General features: G+C 53.8%; 1 protein-coding gene across 1 annotated transcript in view; it reads left to right on the top strand.

Moving 5' to 3' along the window:
• Nucleotides 1-16710, top strand: part of TAB1 (TGF-beta activated kinase 1 (MAP3K7) binding protein 1) — a 30687-nt gene extending 13977 nt beyond the window's left edge. The window contains exons 2-11 of the mRNA XM_012741687.3: nt 2860-2996; nt 3338-3491; nt 4668-4754; nt 5258-5396; nt 6342-6455; nt 7127-7238; nt 9543-9687; nt 11749-11971; nt 13133-13295; nt 14850-16710. Coding sequence (XP_012597141.1) covers nt 2860-2996; nt 3338-3491; nt 4668-4754; nt 5258-5396; nt 6342-6455; nt 7127-7238; nt 9543-9687; nt 11749-11971; nt 13133-13295; nt 14850-15057 — 1482 coding nt within the window. The 3' untranslated portion in view covers nt 15058-16710. The remainder of the gene's footprint in view (nt 1-2859; nt 2997-3337; nt 3492-4667; nt 4755-5257; nt 5397-6341; nt 6456-7126; nt 7239-9542; nt 9688-11748; nt 11972-13132; nt 13296-14849) is intronic.
• The last annotated feature ends 2359 nt before the right edge of the window (nt 16711-19069 follow it).

Here is a 19069-nt window from a genome sequence, read left to right as displayed (position 1 = left end):
AAACATGGTTCTAAAAACATAAACCATGAAAGAACAAATGGATAAAATGGACTTCATCAAAATTTAAAACCATGAAAGAGCAAATGGATAAAATGGACTTCATCACTTAACACTGTTAAGTGAATGAAATGCCAAACTACAGATGGGGGGAATATTTGCAAATCACATATCCAACAAAAGATTTTTATCCAAAATAATGTAAAGAACTCTTAGAACACAATTGTTAAGAAAATAACCCAATTTAAAAACAGGCATAAGATTTAAATAGACACCTTGCCAAAGAGGGTATATGGATGGCAAATAAGCACATGAAAAGATGCTCAGCATCTTTAGCCATTAGCAAGGTGCAAATTAAAGCTATGACGAGATACCCCTTACACACCTCTTAGAATACATAAATTTAGGCCGGGCGCTGTGGCTCACGCCTGTAATCCTAGCTCTTGGGAGGCCGAGGCGGGCGGATTGCTCAAGGTCAGGAGTTCGAAACCAGCCTGAGCAAGAGCGAGACCCCGTCTCTACTATAAAATAGAAAGAAATTAATTGGCCAACTGATATATATATAAAAATTAGCCGGGCATGGTGGCGCATGCCTGTAGTCCCAGCTACCCGGGAGGCTGAGGCAGAAGGATCACTCGAGCCCAGGAGTTTGAGGTTGCTGTGAGCTAGGCTGACGCCATGGCACTCACTCTAGCCTGGGCAACAAAGCGAGACTCTGTCTCAAAAAAAAAAAAAAAAAAAAGAATACATAAATTTAAAGAAACTAGAAGACAATACCACGTGGTGGTGTGGTGGTAAGGATGAGGAACATCTAGAACTCCTGTGCATTGCTGGTGGGAATGCAAATGGTATGACCACTCTGGAAAACAGTTTGGTAGTTTCTCATAAAATTAAACATACTTATCATATGACCCAGCAGTCTCACTCGTAGGTATTTACCCTAGAGAAATGAAAAGTTACATTCACACAAAAACATGAATGTTTATAGCAGCTCTCTTCATAATTGTAAAAAGCTGGAAACAGCCTAAATGTCCTTCAGTGGATGAATAAACAAACTGTGCTACATCCATACAATGGAATACTGTTCTGCAATAAAGAGGGACAAACTATTGATGCACTCAAGCAGCGACTTGGATGAATCTTAAAGGCATGATGCTAAGTAAGAGAAGCCAGTCTCAAGAGGTTATGTATTAATACTACATAATTTCACTTATAGGCATTCTTGAGAAGGCAGAACCATAGTGGTGGAGAGCAGGTCATTGGTTGCCAGGGGTTAGGGGAGAGGGTGACTCCAAAGGGGCAGCACGAGGGAATGTTTTGGTGTGATGGGGCCGTTCTGTATGTGGAGTGTGACAGTAGTTACACAGATCTCTACGTGTGTTAACATGCATAAAACTGCACACCCAAAAAAGTTTTATTACGTGTTAACTTGAAAATAAAACAAACTATCATACCTTGCAGAAGTTGCTCTAAGGTGCAAAGTATAGAACTAAAGCCTCAAAACAGATAAATGCAGCATAAAAACAATTAAAATGAAAAAAAAAATCAGTCCACTCCCTGTCAGTATGTAATTAAACCACGGAAGAAATTTGCCACAGAAGCTAACCACAGGCTTTTTACGTATCTGATTGCAAAAGCCTGTTGAACTTTTACATCATTTTTTGAAAACTTACCACTAACTTATAAGAAGTCGCACAAAGTATCTGTGTTTAATATTTCAGTAAAGCTTTTAATATAAATGTTCATCATTTTCCTTGAAATTGAACTTTGACTCTCCCAGTTATTTTAGTTTGTTCTAGTATAACATGGGTTTTCTGGGAGTGCCCTTGTGAACAAGGCCTTGTTCTCAGGCGAGAGGCTCGGGTGGGGCAAGCTTTCCGTGAGAAGCAGGGCGTTGCACCTGAGCCTTTCGGCAGTGTCATTTCTGAGGCTTGAAAACATAGATGCTCAGGGCGCACCTCGAGGAGAGTTAGGGAGTTCAGAATCAGTGTGTTTGGGCCAGGGCCTGCACAGCTGTGTGTGTCTGTGTGTGTGCGCAGCTCTGCCGTGATTATGCTCAACTGCCTGCGTGAGATCCCATGGGCAAAACGGGAGTCAGACACAGGCAGGGGTGATAGAACTGGGGTACAGGAGGGGGACACGAGAGGGGTGATTCCTAGAGGTGGTAACTTCTGAGCCGGAGTCCTGAAGGACTTGGAGAATCACAGACAAGAAGGAGAAGGGAGTGGACTAGGCTGCAAGCATTTGGGACTGGCAGGGGAGACGGGAGAAGACTCCGGGGCAGAGCAAAGAATGGGTGGAGGCCCCATACCAGGGAGAGGGAGTGAGACTAGCTTTTAAGTCAGATTTCTCAAGGCCATGTCCATGGCCACCTGAATGAGAATCACCTGTGAAGAGCTGCATACAATGCAGATGTCCTGGGCTCCATCTGCACCAGCCATTCTGAGACTGGGGCCTGCAGTTTTACCCAGTGTCCAAGGGATTCCTTTGCACTGTGCATTCAGAGCACCGTGTTGGGAAGTGGGGCCACCAAAGAGTTTCCTACTAAGAGTTTGCTTCATTTGTGTGTGTGTTTCACTGGTGTTTCCTAACATAGCTCACTCCTGGAAACCATTGCCAAGCCTCACATTTGGGAACGCTGTTGTCTTTTTCAGGTTTCCTGGGGAACCAATTTGTGGACTAGCCAAAAAATAGCAAACCCTTCTGCAGGTGTCTGTTCATACAAGCATCATGTTTTTCCAGAAGGAAGTAGAACCCTCTGTGTGGGGTCCTGGGCCTGCTAGGTTTTGTTGGAGAAAAAAAGGTAAGGTGGGGTCCCTGGGGAAGAGGTGGCGCCTGACAGTTTCTGGTGTCCTTCTCCAGGAGCAGCAGCCAAGCTGGACGGACGACCTGCCGCTCTGCCACCTCTCCGGGGTTGGCTCAGCCTCCAACCGCAGCTACTCTGCTGATGGCAAGGGCACTGAGACCCACCCGCCAGAGGACAACTGGCTCAAGTTCAGGTGTGCCTGCCAGCCTTGCTCTCCCGGGCACAGAAAGTTGGTTTGCAAGCAAGGAAAACACCCATCTTGTTGCTGTCTTGTATGGGGCTTGCTGGTGAGATGTGGCCCATGGGAGGTGGCCTCCCTTGCTGTCTCTTCCACAGCTGGACTTCAGACCAGCTAAAGGTCTGCTACAATGGGGGATATGGAAGGAGCATCCAGAAGGTCATAGCCAGAGTGAAGTGGGGGGACCAGATGGGCACTTGAAGCCATAGCCGCTGTGTCTTCAGTCTCCCCAACTTCCTCTTCCTCCACCTCTGTGAGCCTCTGGTCTTAGGTCTCGTGTCCTTTCCCTCTGCTAGGAGTGAGAACAACTGCTTCCTGTATGGGGTCTTCAATGGCTACGATGGCAACCGGGTGACCAACTTTGTGGCCCAGCGGCTGTCTGCAGAGCTCCTGCTGGGCCAGCTCAACGCCGAGCACACTGAGGCCGATGTGCGGCGTGTGCTGCTGCAGGTAATGGTGCTGGGGAGCAAGCGGGGACCCAGCCGAATCATGTCTCCCCTGCCATTCTCCTGGGCTCGGGCCCTGCATCTATAACATGTTGCCAGGTTGGTCTCAAGGTCCTGCTCGCTTCTTCCCTCCTGCACAGTAACAACTCCGGGAGCAGCTTCCAGGGGCAGGGGCTGCCCTCCCAGGAGTCCAGGACTAGGTGGCCAGGAGCAGGCCTTCCATGGCTGGCGGGGTTGGGTCTGAAGGGGATCCTGCTGGAGGAAGGGGAGGTTAGGGACGTGAGTTTGGAGTGGGGGCAGAGCAGGCCCTGGTAGAAATGGGGTCATTTAGAGCCATCCCTTTCCTTTGGATGTGGGCTGGTGCTCAGCCTTTAGGGGCTGAAAGCATCCCTGGGCTTTGGGGAGAAGACCTTGGCTCCCCACCCGTGATTGGCTGCTGCCCTCACTGGCCAGTTCTGCCTTTCTGCTTGCTCCAGTTTGGGGGGTTTTCTGCTGGCATCCCCTTTTAAAAGCATGTCTGGAAGCACTTTGTTTTAGTTGAGAGGATGGATTCCTGGTCCTCAAGAACAGTGATCTCAGCCTCCTCTTACCCTTATGCCCTCTGTGCTCCTGTGCCAGTGATTCTTAGCAGATCCCATGCCCAGGGGAAGGTGTCAGTGTCACCAGTGTCCAGGGGCCAGCAGGATTTGACAGGAGCCTCTCAGGAAGAGTTGTAGTTACCATACGAGCCATCATTGATCTGGCAGTTTCTCCGAGCCGGGTGCTGTGCTAAGGGTGGATTAACTTGCTTTGCTCTCAGAATACACTCATCTCCATCGCATAGATGAGGCCGAAGCGATACAGCTGGAGTTCACACCAGGTGGTCTGTTCCAAGACTGCTCGTGGCCTCTGTGCAGTCTTCTGCCTCTGATCCCTCTGCGGTGCCACCTGTGCAGTGCGGCCACCCTGTGGGGCTGAAGGTCTTTGTCAGAGACCTTGGTCTGCAGGAAGCAGCAGGTGCTTTGCAGTGCCGGGCCGGGGGCAGAAGTGCTGCGTGTAAAGCCCCCTCACATGAGCCCCTGCAGGGAATACAGTGAATTTGTTGATGTTCTATTAATAGCGTTTTAGCATCAGGTGACATTGGTGTTTTGAACCAGCCTTTGCCCTGTCCTCTGCACACCCCCCCGCCTCGCCCCCCCAGGCCTTTGATGTGGTGGAGAGGAGCTTCCTGGAGTCCATCGATGATGCCCTGGCTGAGAAGGCGAGCCTCCAGTCCCAGCTGCCAGAGGTAATCTCCCCAGCCTGCACCCCGGGAGAAGCAAGTCAAGGCCTGGTTTTGCTTTTGCTAGGAGCAAGGACTCATCTGCCTTGTCACTTACAGGCCATTGACATAACAGGGCCAGAGCAGCAGGAGTTATGGGAACAGTTCCTGATGGGGGGGGGGTGCTGGCAATGGGTTTCCACTTGAGGGGCCTCCCTGGCCCTCTGTGGGCAGCTTCATGCTGAGGCTCAGCATTGGGTGGGCAGTGATAGGGGGAGGAGACCTTTCCAGGGCCTTCGACTTGAGTCGGTCCACAGCCTGTTCTCTTACCTGCTCACATCACCCACCAGCACTTGCAGAGCCGGCCTCTGCGTTCTGGTTCTCCGAGTTAGGCCATCTCCGGCTCTCCTGGAAGAACCCTGCCCTGGAGCTGCAGCACAGGCTAAAGCCTTGCTCTTAAGGGAGGGGGAGGGTTTGTGAGATGGTCCCCAGGCCCCATGTGCTCTGACCTCTCTGATGATGGGTTCTAGGGTGTCCCTCAGCACCAGTTGCCTCCTCAGTACCAGAAGATCCTTGAGAGACTCAAGGTGTTGGAGAGGGAGATTTCAGGAGGGGCCATGGCCGTCGTGGCGGTCCTTCTCAACAATAAACTCTACGTCGCCAATGTCGGTGAGCTGCCCTTCTGTCCCGGGCGGGGGTGGGGGGCAGTGAGGGCTGGGGGAGAGGCGGTCAGCTGCAGGGGTCGGTGTACTACTTGGCGATGTGCTTTCCGGACACTTAGATGCTTTAGACCCAGAGTCTCCTGAGGCCGTTGGGTGTGTTTCCTCCTTACTCCACAGTCACGTCTCAGCCCCAGCTGGAGGCCATGGGAGGCCGGTGTCCTGGTTTTAGTCCCCACTCTGCCTCTAACTGGCTGTGGCCTTGAGCGAGTTGTGTCCCATCTCTGGGTGGCCTCAGTGGCTGCTGCTTCTGGAAAAGGTTACCTGGCTGTGGAAACCCAGTTGGCATCCCCATGATCAGCTGTGGGACGGGGCTGTGACAGGGACGTTGGGATTTGTGGGCAAAGGACGGGCTGTCTGGGGAGCAGAGACGGCTGCAGGGTGATGTTCACCCTGCAGGAACTCTGTACAGAGACCCCGTGGTGAGGTCCCTCCTACTCTTCCTCCTTTCCTTAAGATTTCAGTGTGGAAAAACTTCCAAAATATAAAAAAATGGAGTGCGTAGTATTTAATGAGCTTTTAAGTGCCAATCCCCAACCCCAGTTATCAGCTCACAGCCAATCTGGTTTCATCTGTAGCCCTTTGTCCCCACATTGTTTTGAACCGAACCCCAGACATTGTCATGTTATCTGTAAATATTTCAGTATATACCTCTACAGAAAAGGTCTTTTTTATTAAAACCATAATCCTAGGATTAGGCTGCAAAAGTTTAACCTAATTCCTTAGTATCATCAGCTGTCCCTGACTGGTGACTCTCCTCGGTGTTCTATGCCTGTTTTGCTCTTTTGCTGTGTGTTCCTGTGTGAGATGCCTGCTTTTTCTCTCTCTGTCTTTTCAATGTGTCCTATTTTTCCCTCTCCTTGGTCTTTGCTTAGCTGCTCAAATTCTGCTGCAGGTACAAACCGTGCACTCTTATGCAAATCTACGGTGGACGGGTTGCAGGTGACACAGCTGAACGTGGACCACACCACAGAGAACGAGGACGAGCTCTTCCGCCTTTCACAGCTGGGTGGGTGAGAGAGTGCCTTGGCCAGGGTCGGTGGGAGTGGGCCTGGCCCCCGTGGGCGCACCCTAGCCCTTCCTTTGTTGTCTGGGTAGACAGGGGCATGTAGTGGAGGGGCTGTCACCTTGTCCCTGGGACCAGCCTGCCTGGGTTGGATCCTAGCTCTGTTGCTTACTAGTTGGTGACTAGAACTTGCTGAAGTTTTCTGTGCCTCAGTTTCCTCATCTGTGTAATGAGAATAATAATAATAACCTACCTCAAGGTGTTGTGAGGATTAAAAATTGGTTCACTTAAAATGCTTCCTTGAGTACCTGGCACATAGCAGTTACTCACAGTTATTGGTGGAGACCAAGAAAGGCCCAAGAAGTCCTGCGATTCCAGCTGCCGCAGTAGCTTCTCCCTCCCTTCTGAGGGCCGTAGGGGCAGAGGCAGACCCAGGGCGGTGCTGGGCAGTGCTGGAGTGCCCGTGGAGGGGGCTCTGGGTGGGGGTGTCCTGATGGGGATGGGGACTGAGGACCCTGGGGACTTGGGTTAGCTGCTTTCCACGGCGCCCTCACGTTGTCTTCCTCTCCTATTCAGTGGGTCCTCACTGCCTGGTTTTCACAGATATGTCCCTGTCCCCTTCTTGTTCTTTATGAACAAGGAATGGGATTGTTGCATCGTTCCTCTTCTGACAGGTTTGGACGCAGGAAAGATCAAGCAAGTGGGGATCATCTGTGGGCAGGAGAGCACCAGGCGCATCGGGGACTACAAGGTCAAATACGGCTACACGGACATCGACCTGCTCAGGTAGGTGCCTGCCCAGCTGTCCCTCGTTCGTTTGTAAGATCAGAGGCCCAGGGCAGAAGCAGATTTTAGGCTGTAGCAACAGCGGTGCAGTTGAAGTAGTTCAGAGCCCAAGGTGACTCTCTCTTCCTCCCAGGGAGGTTGGTGTGGGGCGGGAGCTGGGATCCCACAGAGCTAGGCTGGCAAGGGGTCAAGTTGGGGAGCTGGGCTAAGGCCAGGGGCAGCAACCAGTGCCATAGGGCCTGGCAGGAGAAGTCAGCGTTGGCATGAGGTGCCTGGCATGGACAGGGATGGACGGACCAGAGGCCTGTTGGTCAGAGCTGCGCATGGCTGGGGCTGGGGCAGCGGTGTGAGGCGCATTGTAACTTCCCTCCAAGGACACCGCCAGTCGGGGTGTCACCCAAGTGCCTGCAGTAGCAAAATGGACAGAAATGATAATTATGAGTTTTTGTTGTGCCAAGCCTGGTCACAGTTCCATACATACATCCTGTTATTCATTCCTTCCTCAGTTCAGGCCCATGAGGTAGTTACCATCGCCATCCCAAAGACGTTTTCATGAGAGGAAACTGAGGCATGGAGACATAAGGTGGCCTGCCCTGATCAGAGGGCAAGTGATAGACCGAGGCAGACTCGAAGGCAGGCAGCCTGAATTTAGAGCCTGTGTCCTTAACCTCTGGCCAACCTGTCTGTGAAATGGTGGTTGGGAGATACAGGCATGTACTTGCGTGATGCCTGTTGTGGCATTTAATGTCATGGCCAGAGCCCTGGAGGAATCAAAGACCCCATCAGCAAAGGCCAGGCCTTATGGCTTAGAAAGCACATGTTAAAACTCCTTACCCTCCCAAGATTTAGACAATTGAGCTGGGAACTTTTGTCCCTATTTTGTGGGGTTCTGTTTGCTTTATTGGAAAGTCATCTGTGGTTTAAAATGCCTCAAACAGTGCTGGGATCTATACAGAGAGAGGGAGTCTTCTTCCCACCCCAAGCCAGGACTCCATCCCCAGGGGCTGCTAGTTTCTGTGTATTCTGCCCTCTGATCTCTGTGCACGTGCACATGTGCACACATACATGCATGTGTTTCATGGGGTCTGAGGCACAGGCATCCTCTTCAGGACACCCACACATGCTCCATGCCCTGCCCAGTGTCCTGCCACTCCCTCTTCTTTTCTTTTTCTTTTTTTTTTTCCCCATTGGCATGTGAAGTAAGAGCTATTTCCTTTTTTTTTTTTTTTTTAAACCTTGAGTTATGACCAACATACACAAAGTTGCACATATTTAATACATACAACTTGGTGAGGTGGGGGTAAGTTTACATGCGCCTCACAGTTGCCAGTAAAGATGCCCATCCCTGGCCAGGTGTGGTGGCTCACGCCTGTAATCCCAGCACTTTGGGAGGCCAATGCAGGAGAATTGCTTGAGACCAGCATGGGCAACACAGACCCCATCGCTATAAAAAAATTTAGAAATTAGCCAGACATAGTGGTGTGCACCTGTAGTCCCAGTTACTCTGGAGGCTGAGGTGCAAGGATCACTGGAGCCCAGGGATTTGAGGCTGCAGTGAGCTAAGATCACACCACCGGACTCTAACCTGGGCAAGTGCAAGATGAATGAGACCTCATCTTTAAAAAATAAAAATTTAAAAAAAAAAAAGATGTCCATCCCTCTGTTCCTGCACATCTTACAATCAGGCGACATCATTCTTTATAATTGTCGGTAGGATTCCAGCTTCTACTGACAGCCCCTCAGGATGTTTCCAGACTTTACTCTCCTGAATATTGTTGCTAGGAACTCCTTGTATACTCACCTTCTTGTGTACTTACTCATGTTGGAACTTTTTGACATTTAATGACTCTGATGCCACATTAGTAAATAATGATTCCTGTGCAAGTCGAGAGTGTGTTTGGGGTCTCAGTTGGCTTGGACACCTGTCTCGGAGGAACTCAAGTGATAGCAAGAGGAACAGTCTTTTAAAAAATAACCTCTCCCTCTTGCTAGCCCATGCCCTGCCCTGCCACTGCCCAGGTTCTGTGGACAGGAGGTGCAGAACTGGCCAAAATGAGGCATTTGACTTTTGCCTTCATGACCTCAGCTGCCTGCCAATTTTTCTGGCCCCTCTGAGTTTTGTTTTAGTAGCTGCTGTAAGAAGACAGGTACGTTTTCTGATTCTCTCTTTCCTCTATTTCTTTTCCTCTCATCAGGTTGTGTGTTTTGTTTTACACTTGGGGTATAGATTCCTCCCCTCAGCAGAATCAGCGTCCACCTGGGGCCATTCCAAGCAAAGCTCTTCCCTCCACTCTCTCCCCATAGTGCTGCCAAGTCCAAACCAATCATTGCAGAGCCAGAAATCCACGGTGCACAGCCACTGGATGGAGTGACTGGCTTCCTGGTGCTGATGTCCGAGGGACTGTACAAGGCTCTGGAGGCAGCCCACGGGCCCGGGCAGGCCAACCAGGTGAGTTGGGCCTGGGTAAGCCAGCGGTTGCAGAGCATGGCTGACCTGTAGGCTCCCTGGCCACTGGGAGCTCTGGTTCTCAAGTTCTGCCTCTGGGTTCAAAGTGGTGGCCCACACCTGTGATCCCACAATTTGGGAGGCCGAGTCAGGAGGATTGCTTAAAGCCAGGAGTCCAAGACCAGCCTGGGCAACACAGTGAGATCCCATCTTTACAAAAAATAAAAAAGGCTGGGAGAAGGAAAAGCCCAGAGCTCTGAAAACACCCACTTACCCAAAAGCTTTGCTTATTCTAGGCTTGAAGTAATGTTGGTCCCCAGGGCCTGAGCGAGGCCTTCAGGGAAGAGGGTGAGGTGTGAATTTCCACGGCACAGCATTGCTCTGAGCCCCTTGGGAAGAAGCCTGGGCCAGGAGGAGAGCCCAGAAAGGGTGTGGCCTGCTGCACAGCCCCCTGGCTCAGTCTTAAGTCCCATAGTCCATCACATCCTGCCCTGGGGCTTCGCTCCCCTCTCTGGGCGGCAGGCGATTTACTGTCCATTCCTCATCTCCGCAGTGGGGACGGTAGCATCTGCCTTTGTGGGAGTGTGGTAAGGTCAGGTGTGGTAAACGTAGATCCGCGGCCAGTGAGAGCTGCTTATTTTTCCTGCACCTTGGAGCATACACAGCAGGCAGCTGTCACCAAAGCATGACCTTGAGACAGTCACTGCAGGGGTGATTTTGAAGGGAAGCTGCCTTTATCTAACCTTGGATTGCCGGGTGGCTAAGAAAAGTTCCTGTTGTAGTCTTTTTTCTGTCTGTGATTCTTACAGGAAGAATCCGCTTTGTCTTTTTAAAGTGGAAATCAGGAAGAAAAAGTTTTAAGTGCCTAACTTTGCCTGATCCCTGTGTTGAGTTTTTTACCTGTTTTATCTTTCCTTCCAGCAGCCTGTAGCGCAGAGGGCAGGGGCTTACTCCCACGTGGAGCTGGGAACTTGGGGCCCATGGGTTTCAGGGTTTTGCCTGAAGTGACATAGCTGGTTAGTGATGGAACTGAGGCCTCCCCAGCCATGTCCAAGTCATTTCCTGTCACCTCCTGCCCTCCTACCACTAAGATACTAGGCCAGCCATCATACAGAGCATTGTTTGTTTGTGTTTCTGATCTGTCCATATGATTTTTTTTCTTCCTTTTTTGTTTTGTTTTGTTTTTGGTCTTCATGATAGAATTATCCAGTGGCTTCTGCTTATTAGATTCTAGAATACAGATAGTCCCTGACTTGTGATAGTTCAACTTAGGATTTTTCAACTTTATGTTGATGTGAAAGTGATATGCATTTGGTAGAAACTGTTCTTCAAGTACCCATACAGTCATTGTTTTTCACTTTCAGTACAGTATTCAATAAATTACATGAGATAATCAATACTTCATTATAAAACAGGTTTTATGTTAGGTGATTTTGCCCAACTATAGGCTAGTGTTCTGAGTGCAGGCTAGTCGAAGCTGTGCTGTTCAGTAGGTTAGGTGTATTCAATGCATTTTTCACCTTATGCCATTTTCAACTCCATAGGTTTATCAGGACATAGCCTCATCCTAAGTCCAAAAACATCTGTACACTAGACAGTGACTTCTCTGAGGGCAGGGACCGTGTCTGCATTCCGCATCCCCAGAATGAATCCCGAGAAAATGCCTGGCATATCACAGCCTACAATGAGTTTGCTCCAGGAAAGAAAGCTTGGTAGTAACAGCAGTCTTTACCGGGTCTTTTAATGGTCTGCAGAGTGCTCCTGCATCCACTGTGTTATTCAATCCTCATATAACTCAGTGAGCTGTATATTGTCCCCATTTTAGAGTTGTGGAAGCCAATAATCAGAGAGATTGTAGGGTATTATGCCTTTTCTAATGAGAAAGTTCCAGAAAGATTATCCTGAATACCTTGAAAATCTCAAATTGCAAGCTTGGCTGGCAGGGACTTCCTCCACCTGTGGAGCCAGTGACTCTTGAGTCTCCTGACTCAGATCTCTGGAGTTATGGCCCCAATCCTGGACCACCCCTGTTCCTCACCAGGGTCTTGCTCCCCTGTCCTCCAGGAGATCGCTGCAATGATTGACACCGAGTTTGCCAAGCAGACCTCCCTGGACGCAGTGGCCCAGGCTGTGGTTGACCGGGTGAAGCGCATCCACGGAGACACCTTCGCCAGTGGTGGGGAGCGTGCCAAGTTCTGTCCACGGCATGAGGACATGACCCTGTTGGTGAGGAACTTTGGCTACCCACTGGGTGAAATGAGCCAGCCCACACCGACCCCTTCCCCAGGTAAGTGTGCTGTGCGGATGGCAGTGCCTGAGGACGCCATGGGGGGCCCTGAGGTGGGTGCGGAGCAGCTGAGGCAGTGGCCTGGAGCTGGGAGGCCTGGCTTAGAGCGGTTCTACTCCAGGTTCTCTGACTTTCAGCCTTTCTGAGCTGTGTGCTGATCTTTGCCTTTTGTCTGTAAAATGAGGATAATGCCCTGGCTCCCTCCTGAAGACCTGGGTACGTGAACAAGCAATTTGCAGAGCCACAGCCCATGCAGTAGCGACGAGGGCTGCCACTGGTTGAGAGCCTACTATGTGCCAGGTGTATTATCTGTTATTTCCTTTAGTCCTTGTTAGCAACCCTAGAGACAGGTGGCACCCCCATTTTTCAGAAGAAGAAACTGAGGCTTAAGAAAGAAGAGGCCTAGTTGAGGTTGGGCATGTGGACAGATGGTCAGGCCCCAAAGCCTGGTCTGTCCCTGGGCCACATTGTGGGAACTTGGGAGTAGAGGGATGACATTTTACTTTGTACCTTTTTTTCCCTTTACTGTACAATTCACAAACGGACTTTCTGATGTTTTAATTCTTAAACCAAGTCGCCTAGGAAAAGAGGTGATTGTTCTTTGCTTGTGCTCCCTCCCAGAGCTGCTTAGTGTTGAGACTTTCAGTTCCTGAGGGCTGCATTTCTTTTCCTTTTTTAAACAAGCAAACCTTAGAGGCCAAGTGTCCACAGATGGGTTTGTTCTCCCAGGGACACCGGGGGTGCTGGAGTTCCTCTGGCTTGTTGTTGTTGCGACCGTATTTTTATTGGGTCAGCCTCCACTAGGAGCAAACTTATCCTCTGGATTAAAGCGTCCGTGGGAAGCCGGGCAGTAACCCTTTCATTGAGGCGGCTTGAGCATTTGACTCTGTTCCTACTTTGAGCAGCAGCAGGCTTTCCTGCTGAAAGGAGGTCTTGGCCTGGCTGGAAGAGTGTCTGCCAAGGAACACTTCGCCTAAGCTGTCCCAAGGGGTGGGGGTGGGGTCACACTGGGGCTTGGGGAGCCACGGGGGGCCAGGCATGGCCACCACCCACGCTCTCAGCCCTCAGACACCACCCCCGCCAGGCCTTGGCGCAGCTCTGCCCCCACTGGCCCTCTTCCCTCCGCTGCCGCCTGTGCCCACTGCTGTCTTCCTCCCAAAGCCGCAGGGGGACGCGTGTACCCCGTGTCCGTGCCTTACTCGAGCGCCCAGAGCACCAGCAAGACCAGCGTGACCCTCTCCCTCGTCATGCCCTCCCAGGGCCAGATGGTCAACGGGGCCCCCAGTGCCCCCACCCTGGACGAAGCCACCCCGACCCTCACCAAGTAAGCCCCATGCCCCCCTCCCAGCCCTGCACCCCATGGCGTGTCCTGGGAACAGCCCTGGTTACCTGGGCAGAAATGGCCACAGAGCCAAGTCCTGTGGCTGAGTATCCGAGGGGAGATGCCCTGGGGACCTGTGTCTCCCCAATCCCCCTCTCAATTCCAGGGAGGGTGGATCCCTGGAGGCTGAGCAGGAGGCACGGCTGTACTGGTCAGCCGCTGCTGCATCCGGGCCTGGGGTGGGCTGGAGGTTTGGGGACAGGGTGGGGACAGGTGGGGTGTCCAGTCAGGTAGCTGATGGTGACAGCCTACTGCTTGTGTTTTCTCGTGGGCCCCATAACTAGTTTTCATTCAACAGGACGGTTCTCTTGTCCTTTTCTCCCATTTTTGGAGTATGTGATGTAGGGTGGCCTTCCTATGGTATCCATGCTTGGGGGACATTTTTGGCCTGTACTGGCTTATCCTGTGCTCTCTGACTAAAATGTCCAATGTTAGCTTAGAAGTGAGTTTAGTTTCAGTTGGGAGTGGGGGTCCGGGGAGAGGCGGTGGCAGCAGCCTGGGGTGAGGGGTGTGGGCAGGCCCCCTCCCAGCTGCAGACCTGCCTGGCAGGTCTGGAGTCCGCCCCACCCCTGCACTTCCGTGGAATGCACACCCCTCACACCCACCACACAGGGGACCAGGATCTGGTTTCCACATTCCAGCCCTGCATGGAATAATAGAGATGCCACACCCAGCCCACGCTGGGTATGGTGAGGATGGAGCTGAGCAGGATGTGGCCAATTAGAAGGGCCCTGGGGAGGGAGTGGCCCTGTTGCCCTCCACCTCACCCAGCGCCTTCCTTTCCGCCTGGCCTGTGTTGCTGCTAACGGCGCAGCTGCCGCCGGTCTGGCAGGGCCTGCGGAGCAGGCATCTTGGGTGTGGGAGGGCGTGGCTCCCCACCTCCCCTCCGGGCTGCCCAGAGGAAGCCTCCGCTGTGTCCACAAGGTAGGGGTGATCGCTGTGGCCACAAACGAGGCTGGACATGCGCCCTCCTCCTCTGCCTCTAACCCTGGCCCCAGCCAGCCCCTTGCCTCCCTCCAGCATCTGAGTGGTAGTCCCAGCTGGCCACAGTGGGTAGCCAAGGTGGGGGAGCAGAGGGAGGTTTCCTGAAGGAAGACACCCCGCGGCCTGTGATGAGCGCAGGGCGGGCGGGGGAGATCAGATGGGTGCTGGGTAGCTCAGCGCTGCCCAGCAGAACGTCCTCCACGGTGGGAATGCTCCGTGTCTGCTGGCCACACAGTAGCCCCTGGCCACACGTGGCTACTAAGCATTTGAACCAAGTGTTCCATCTTATTTAACTTTAGTTAATTTAAGTAGCCACATGCAGCTAGTGCTTTAAAAATACATTTGACTTTTTGTCTGTCTGTAAGAGCGTCTGGCCAGGCCGGCTCTTAATGGTCACCTCTCCCAGAACAGCCTGCAGCCTGTGGGGCTGGGAGAGGCAGGGCTGTCCCCCCCTGGAAACCAAGGCCCCCTTGGCCTAGCTGCCGCTGACCGCCCCCTCCTGTGGTCCCACAGCCAGAGCCCGACGCTGACCCTGCAGTCCACCAACACGCACACTCAGAGCAGCAGCTCCAGCTCCGACGGGGGCCTCTTCCGCTCGCGGCCCGCCCACTCCCTCCCGCCTGGCGAGGACGGCCGCGTCGAGCCCTATGTGGACTTTGCAGAGTTTTACCGCCTCTGGAGTGTGGACCATGGCGAGCAGAGCGTGATGACGGCGCCATAGCGCAGCCAGGAAGTGCAGCCCGAGCTGGGCCTGGCGTGGGGAGGAGGGGTCTGGTGCTGAGGCGGGACGGGGATTAGCCTTAACCAACATTTGCCTGGGCCGTGGTGGCCAGCGGGTGTCCTGTCCTCAGCCCGCATCAGACTTTATCCCACAGCTCTCGGGGCTGTCGAGGGTGTGGGTGCAGACTGGACCTGTGTTCCGCACCTTGCGCAGGAGGCTGGAGGCCACTCCCTCCCTCGCAGCCTCAGCCAGGACCGTCACTGTTGCTCAGAACACAGGGCCCGAGTGTGGAGCTGTGGCTAGCCTGCAAGCCCCGCCGAGGGCGCCTTCAGCAGGTCTCGGCGGAATGGGAAGAAAAATCCTGTGCACCTGAACTGTCACAGGCCCAACAGAGACTGCTCTCGAGCCACCCCTCCTCCTGCCACTGCCTCCCTGGAATAACCTGTGGCTGCTACAAGTGTTCCCACCTCTGGGTGGTAGTTTCTCCCCTTCGCCAGCCTCTCAGCCCTGTGCTTCTAGATCCAGAGTAGAACCCTGGGCCCCATTCCTGGACCTGCCCCAGCTGTCATCGGTGAGGGTTCAGGGAGACCAGGGGAGCATTGGGGGTCTGGGACGGCCACAGGGTGTGGGGCAGGTGGCAGGGAACCAAGGGAGCTGGCCTAGGAAAAGCGCTGGTTCTGGAGCTGCCAAAGGAGAGCAGGCCGGGCACTTGGGCTTCTCGGAGGTGGGGCGTGCGCTGTTTGGGCTGCCATGGTGGCTGCTGAGCCAGGGTGAACTGGTAACGGCCTTGTGCTTCTGTGCTGGTGCTAGGGAGGACCAGGGCTGGGGTGGGGTGTGGCCGAGGCGGACAGTCTTTGTATGTCCCCATGGGTGATGCCTCTGCTGGCTGCCGCGTAGCAAGCCGGGTTCCCGAGTCAGGCAGTGGGCACTCCCTGAAAAGACCAGAGTGGAAAGTGGCTCCAAGAGGTCAGCAGAAGTTCTTTGAGACCCAGCACTCTGGGAGGCCGAGGGCTTCCTGGATATGCCCCGTTTCTGCAGACAGGGGAAAGGTTAGACGGGTCCAAGGGGGCCCAAAGCCTGAGTTGCACTATTTCACACGTTCTCTGCCTTGGGGGCAGGGCAGGGTGCCCCCAGGGCTGTCTGCTGGGATTGCCGTTCTCTTTTCAGAGGAAGCAGGCCCAGAGACGCGCACCTTGCACAGGCCACACAGTGATGGAGCCGGAGCTCAGACCTGTGGCCATTTTGTCAGTATCCAGGGCCCTGCTGGATTCTGCCCTCCCACCCCCAGCCTCCCTGTCCCACCCAGGGACTCCAGTGTGTATGGCCTCTGAAAAGTCAAAGGCCCGTGCCAAAGCCCCCTGCTACTCTGTGGTGCAGGGGTCGTTTCCCTGCAGCCCAGTGCAGGGCCAGGGAGAGGCGGGGGACCCACTGCATGGACCGAGGGAAAACGGGCCTCAGCAGAGGGCCCTAACTCCCCCTCCCTCCACTTTGAGGCCATCTCTGTGCTGTAGGTAAGCGAATTTAAAGTGGGTCACAAAAGGCTTGGGAACAAAGGGAATTCTCTTCTGAGAATAGGTCTATGATGCTGTTTCGTCCCTAGAAATAGAATCACTTTCTTAATGCAATAAAGAAGTAATAAATGGTGGCATTACACATTGTGGTGTTAGTAGTGCTATTGCTCTTGTCTCCTGTAACTCGCAGCAGCCCTGGAAGGTGGGCGCCTCCCTGCTCATTGCCCTGGAGGTTAAAGAACCATGCACACCAAGCTGCTAAGCAGCAGGGCTGGGATTTGAACCCACAGCCCCTGGCTGCGTTCCACACTGCTGCCCTCAAGCCAAGGGGGCACACGGCTTACCTAGCATTCCCCTGGTCCCTGCTCACCCAGCTCTGTGCCCTTCTGAGTGGAGTGACAGAGCTTTTCCTGAGGCAGGCCTGATCCTCTAGCCGTGGCAGTGGCAGGGCTGTTGTGTTGTCCCTGCTCTTCCTGAGCGCAAGCCCGGGGTCTTGGCATGAGTGTGCTGTGGCCACCCGGTGCGCAGGTCACTAGGGCAGAGGTCTTCCCCTCTTGCCGGCTAGCTTGCTTTATTTGGTTTTGTTTCCATGAAGGATATTCTATAAATACCAGTCCACAGAGTACCTCTTCCTGCTTTCGGGGACTTAAGAACTCATCCTCTAAGAAGAGCATCTGCGACAGAAACTGAAACTGCATCTGCCTAGGAACAAAGCCAAGCTCTGTCTGGTGCGGCCTGAGGGTCCCAGATGCCCCCCCACGCCCTGCTGGACGGGGCTCTGGGCAGAAGGCTCCGCCCACACAGCTTCCTTTCAGGATCTGTCCCCTCTCGGCTTCCCCAGCCATCTCCTCTGGGGTCCCAATGACCACCATGGCCCCTGAACATCCCGAAGCCTCGGTGTCAGCCCAGCCACCTGAGAGACACGCGCAGATGGGTTCAGGCACAGTCCTGGTCACGTGGCGACCGTCCAACCCCAAGCCTCTCCCAGCACCTGCTCTGCCCTAGCTGTTGGGTTAGAGCCCTGCCCTGTTGGCCTTGTCCCCTGTCCCTGACCTTGGTGTCATTTAGCTGTACTTGAGTCTGTCTCCTGGGGTCACATGGAGATGAGAGAGATACCATTTCAGCCCCTGGGCTCCCTTCGGTGGAGCAGGGGTGGGTAGCTGAGGGCAGTTTGAGGACATAAGAGCCAAGGGTCAAAGCTGTGGGGCCAGGGGCGGTCACTGTCCCCACCCATTTCTGCAGTGGTGTCCGGCACAGGTGGGCAGGCTGCCAGCGCAGGGCTGAGGCCCTTCCTGCCTTGTCCAGTTCCTGCGGCTCCGGTGGGGGAATCACTCGGTCCCCCTGAGGCTGACCAGACAGAACCAGCCCCATCACCCACCTGCTCCTCTGCCCTAGAAGCCACCTGATCCCTCCCAGCACAGGATTGGGCCACAGGTGGACCGAGGGCCTGGTCCTCTAATGCCCTTGTGTTACAGGCCCACAAAGCAGGCTGCCCAAAGCACCCTTGTCAGGGCATCCCTACCAGCACTGATGGTGGCAGCAGGACCTGTCTGGGGGACTCCAGGCCACTCTGACTTTGATGGGAAGAAACCTGTGTTACTGGCACAGCTGGTCCCTTCTTGTCCCTCAGGTCTCCTCACAAATGCTGCCTCCAGAGAGGAGCCTGCCCAGGCGACCTGCTGCCCCTCCCTGTTCTGTTTTCTCCATGGAAACTGGACTGTCTGGTGTTCCCTGCCCCTTTACCTGTGTCGCTTCTCTCACCTGCTAAGACCAGGGCTTTGTCCCCCGTAGTCCAGTGGGTCCCAGCCCCACGGTCGGTGCCAGGGGCCTAGTGGGGCCTCGAGGGAGTGGAGTGAGTGAGTGAGGAAGTAGCCGTTGACCTTGGGTGAGTTACGTAGGCTGGGCCTTGATGCTGTCAAGTCCAACATGAGGGTATGACCCACCTCTCGAGGAGATTGCCTGACAGTCGCCATGGCTGTGAGAAGTAGAAACCAGCCCTGCTCTGGCGGCGTTGGGGCCGGGACTGGACGGGTTACAGGAGTGTTAGCTGAGACGTCCACCCCACCACACGCACACTGAGAAGTCACGGACGGTGAAGGCCCAGCCTAGGCCTGGCGTGAGCAGGTGCTAAGTCAGCACTACCTGCAGCTTCTAGAGCCCAGATGTCGGGCAGTGGGTGTGGCTCTTGCCTCTTCTCAGCCGAAGTGCAGACGGAGGCCACGGGCCAGGCTCCCAAATGGTCCCTCCGACAAGGGCATCTTTCATGATCTTCCTTCTAGGCCCCTGTTTTGAAGCCACGCAAGGATGCGGATCTCTGCCAGTCCTGACAGGCTCGGCATGAGCACATGCTTTGTTCCCACACAGAGGTGATGTCAGCCCAGAGCAGAGACAGGCACTTGACATTTCCAGGGGCCTGGGCGGCCTCCTCGGGGACAGACTCAGTGTCTGGCAGCCGGCTCTGAGAAATACACCAGTCATGGACTCCATTCCTACCTTCAGGA

Source organism: Microcebus murinus, chromosome 10 (genome assembly GCF_040939455.1).
Source record: "Microcebus murinus isolate Inina chromosome 10, M.murinus_Inina_mat1.0, whole genome shotgun sequence".
NCBI classification, from domain to species: Eukaryota; Metazoa; Chordata; class Mammalia; order Primates; family Cheirogaleidae; genus Microcebus; species Microcebus murinus.
The sequence above is the reverse complement of the archived record's forward strand: the minus strand, read 5'-3'. Positions and strand labels throughout refer to the sequence as shown.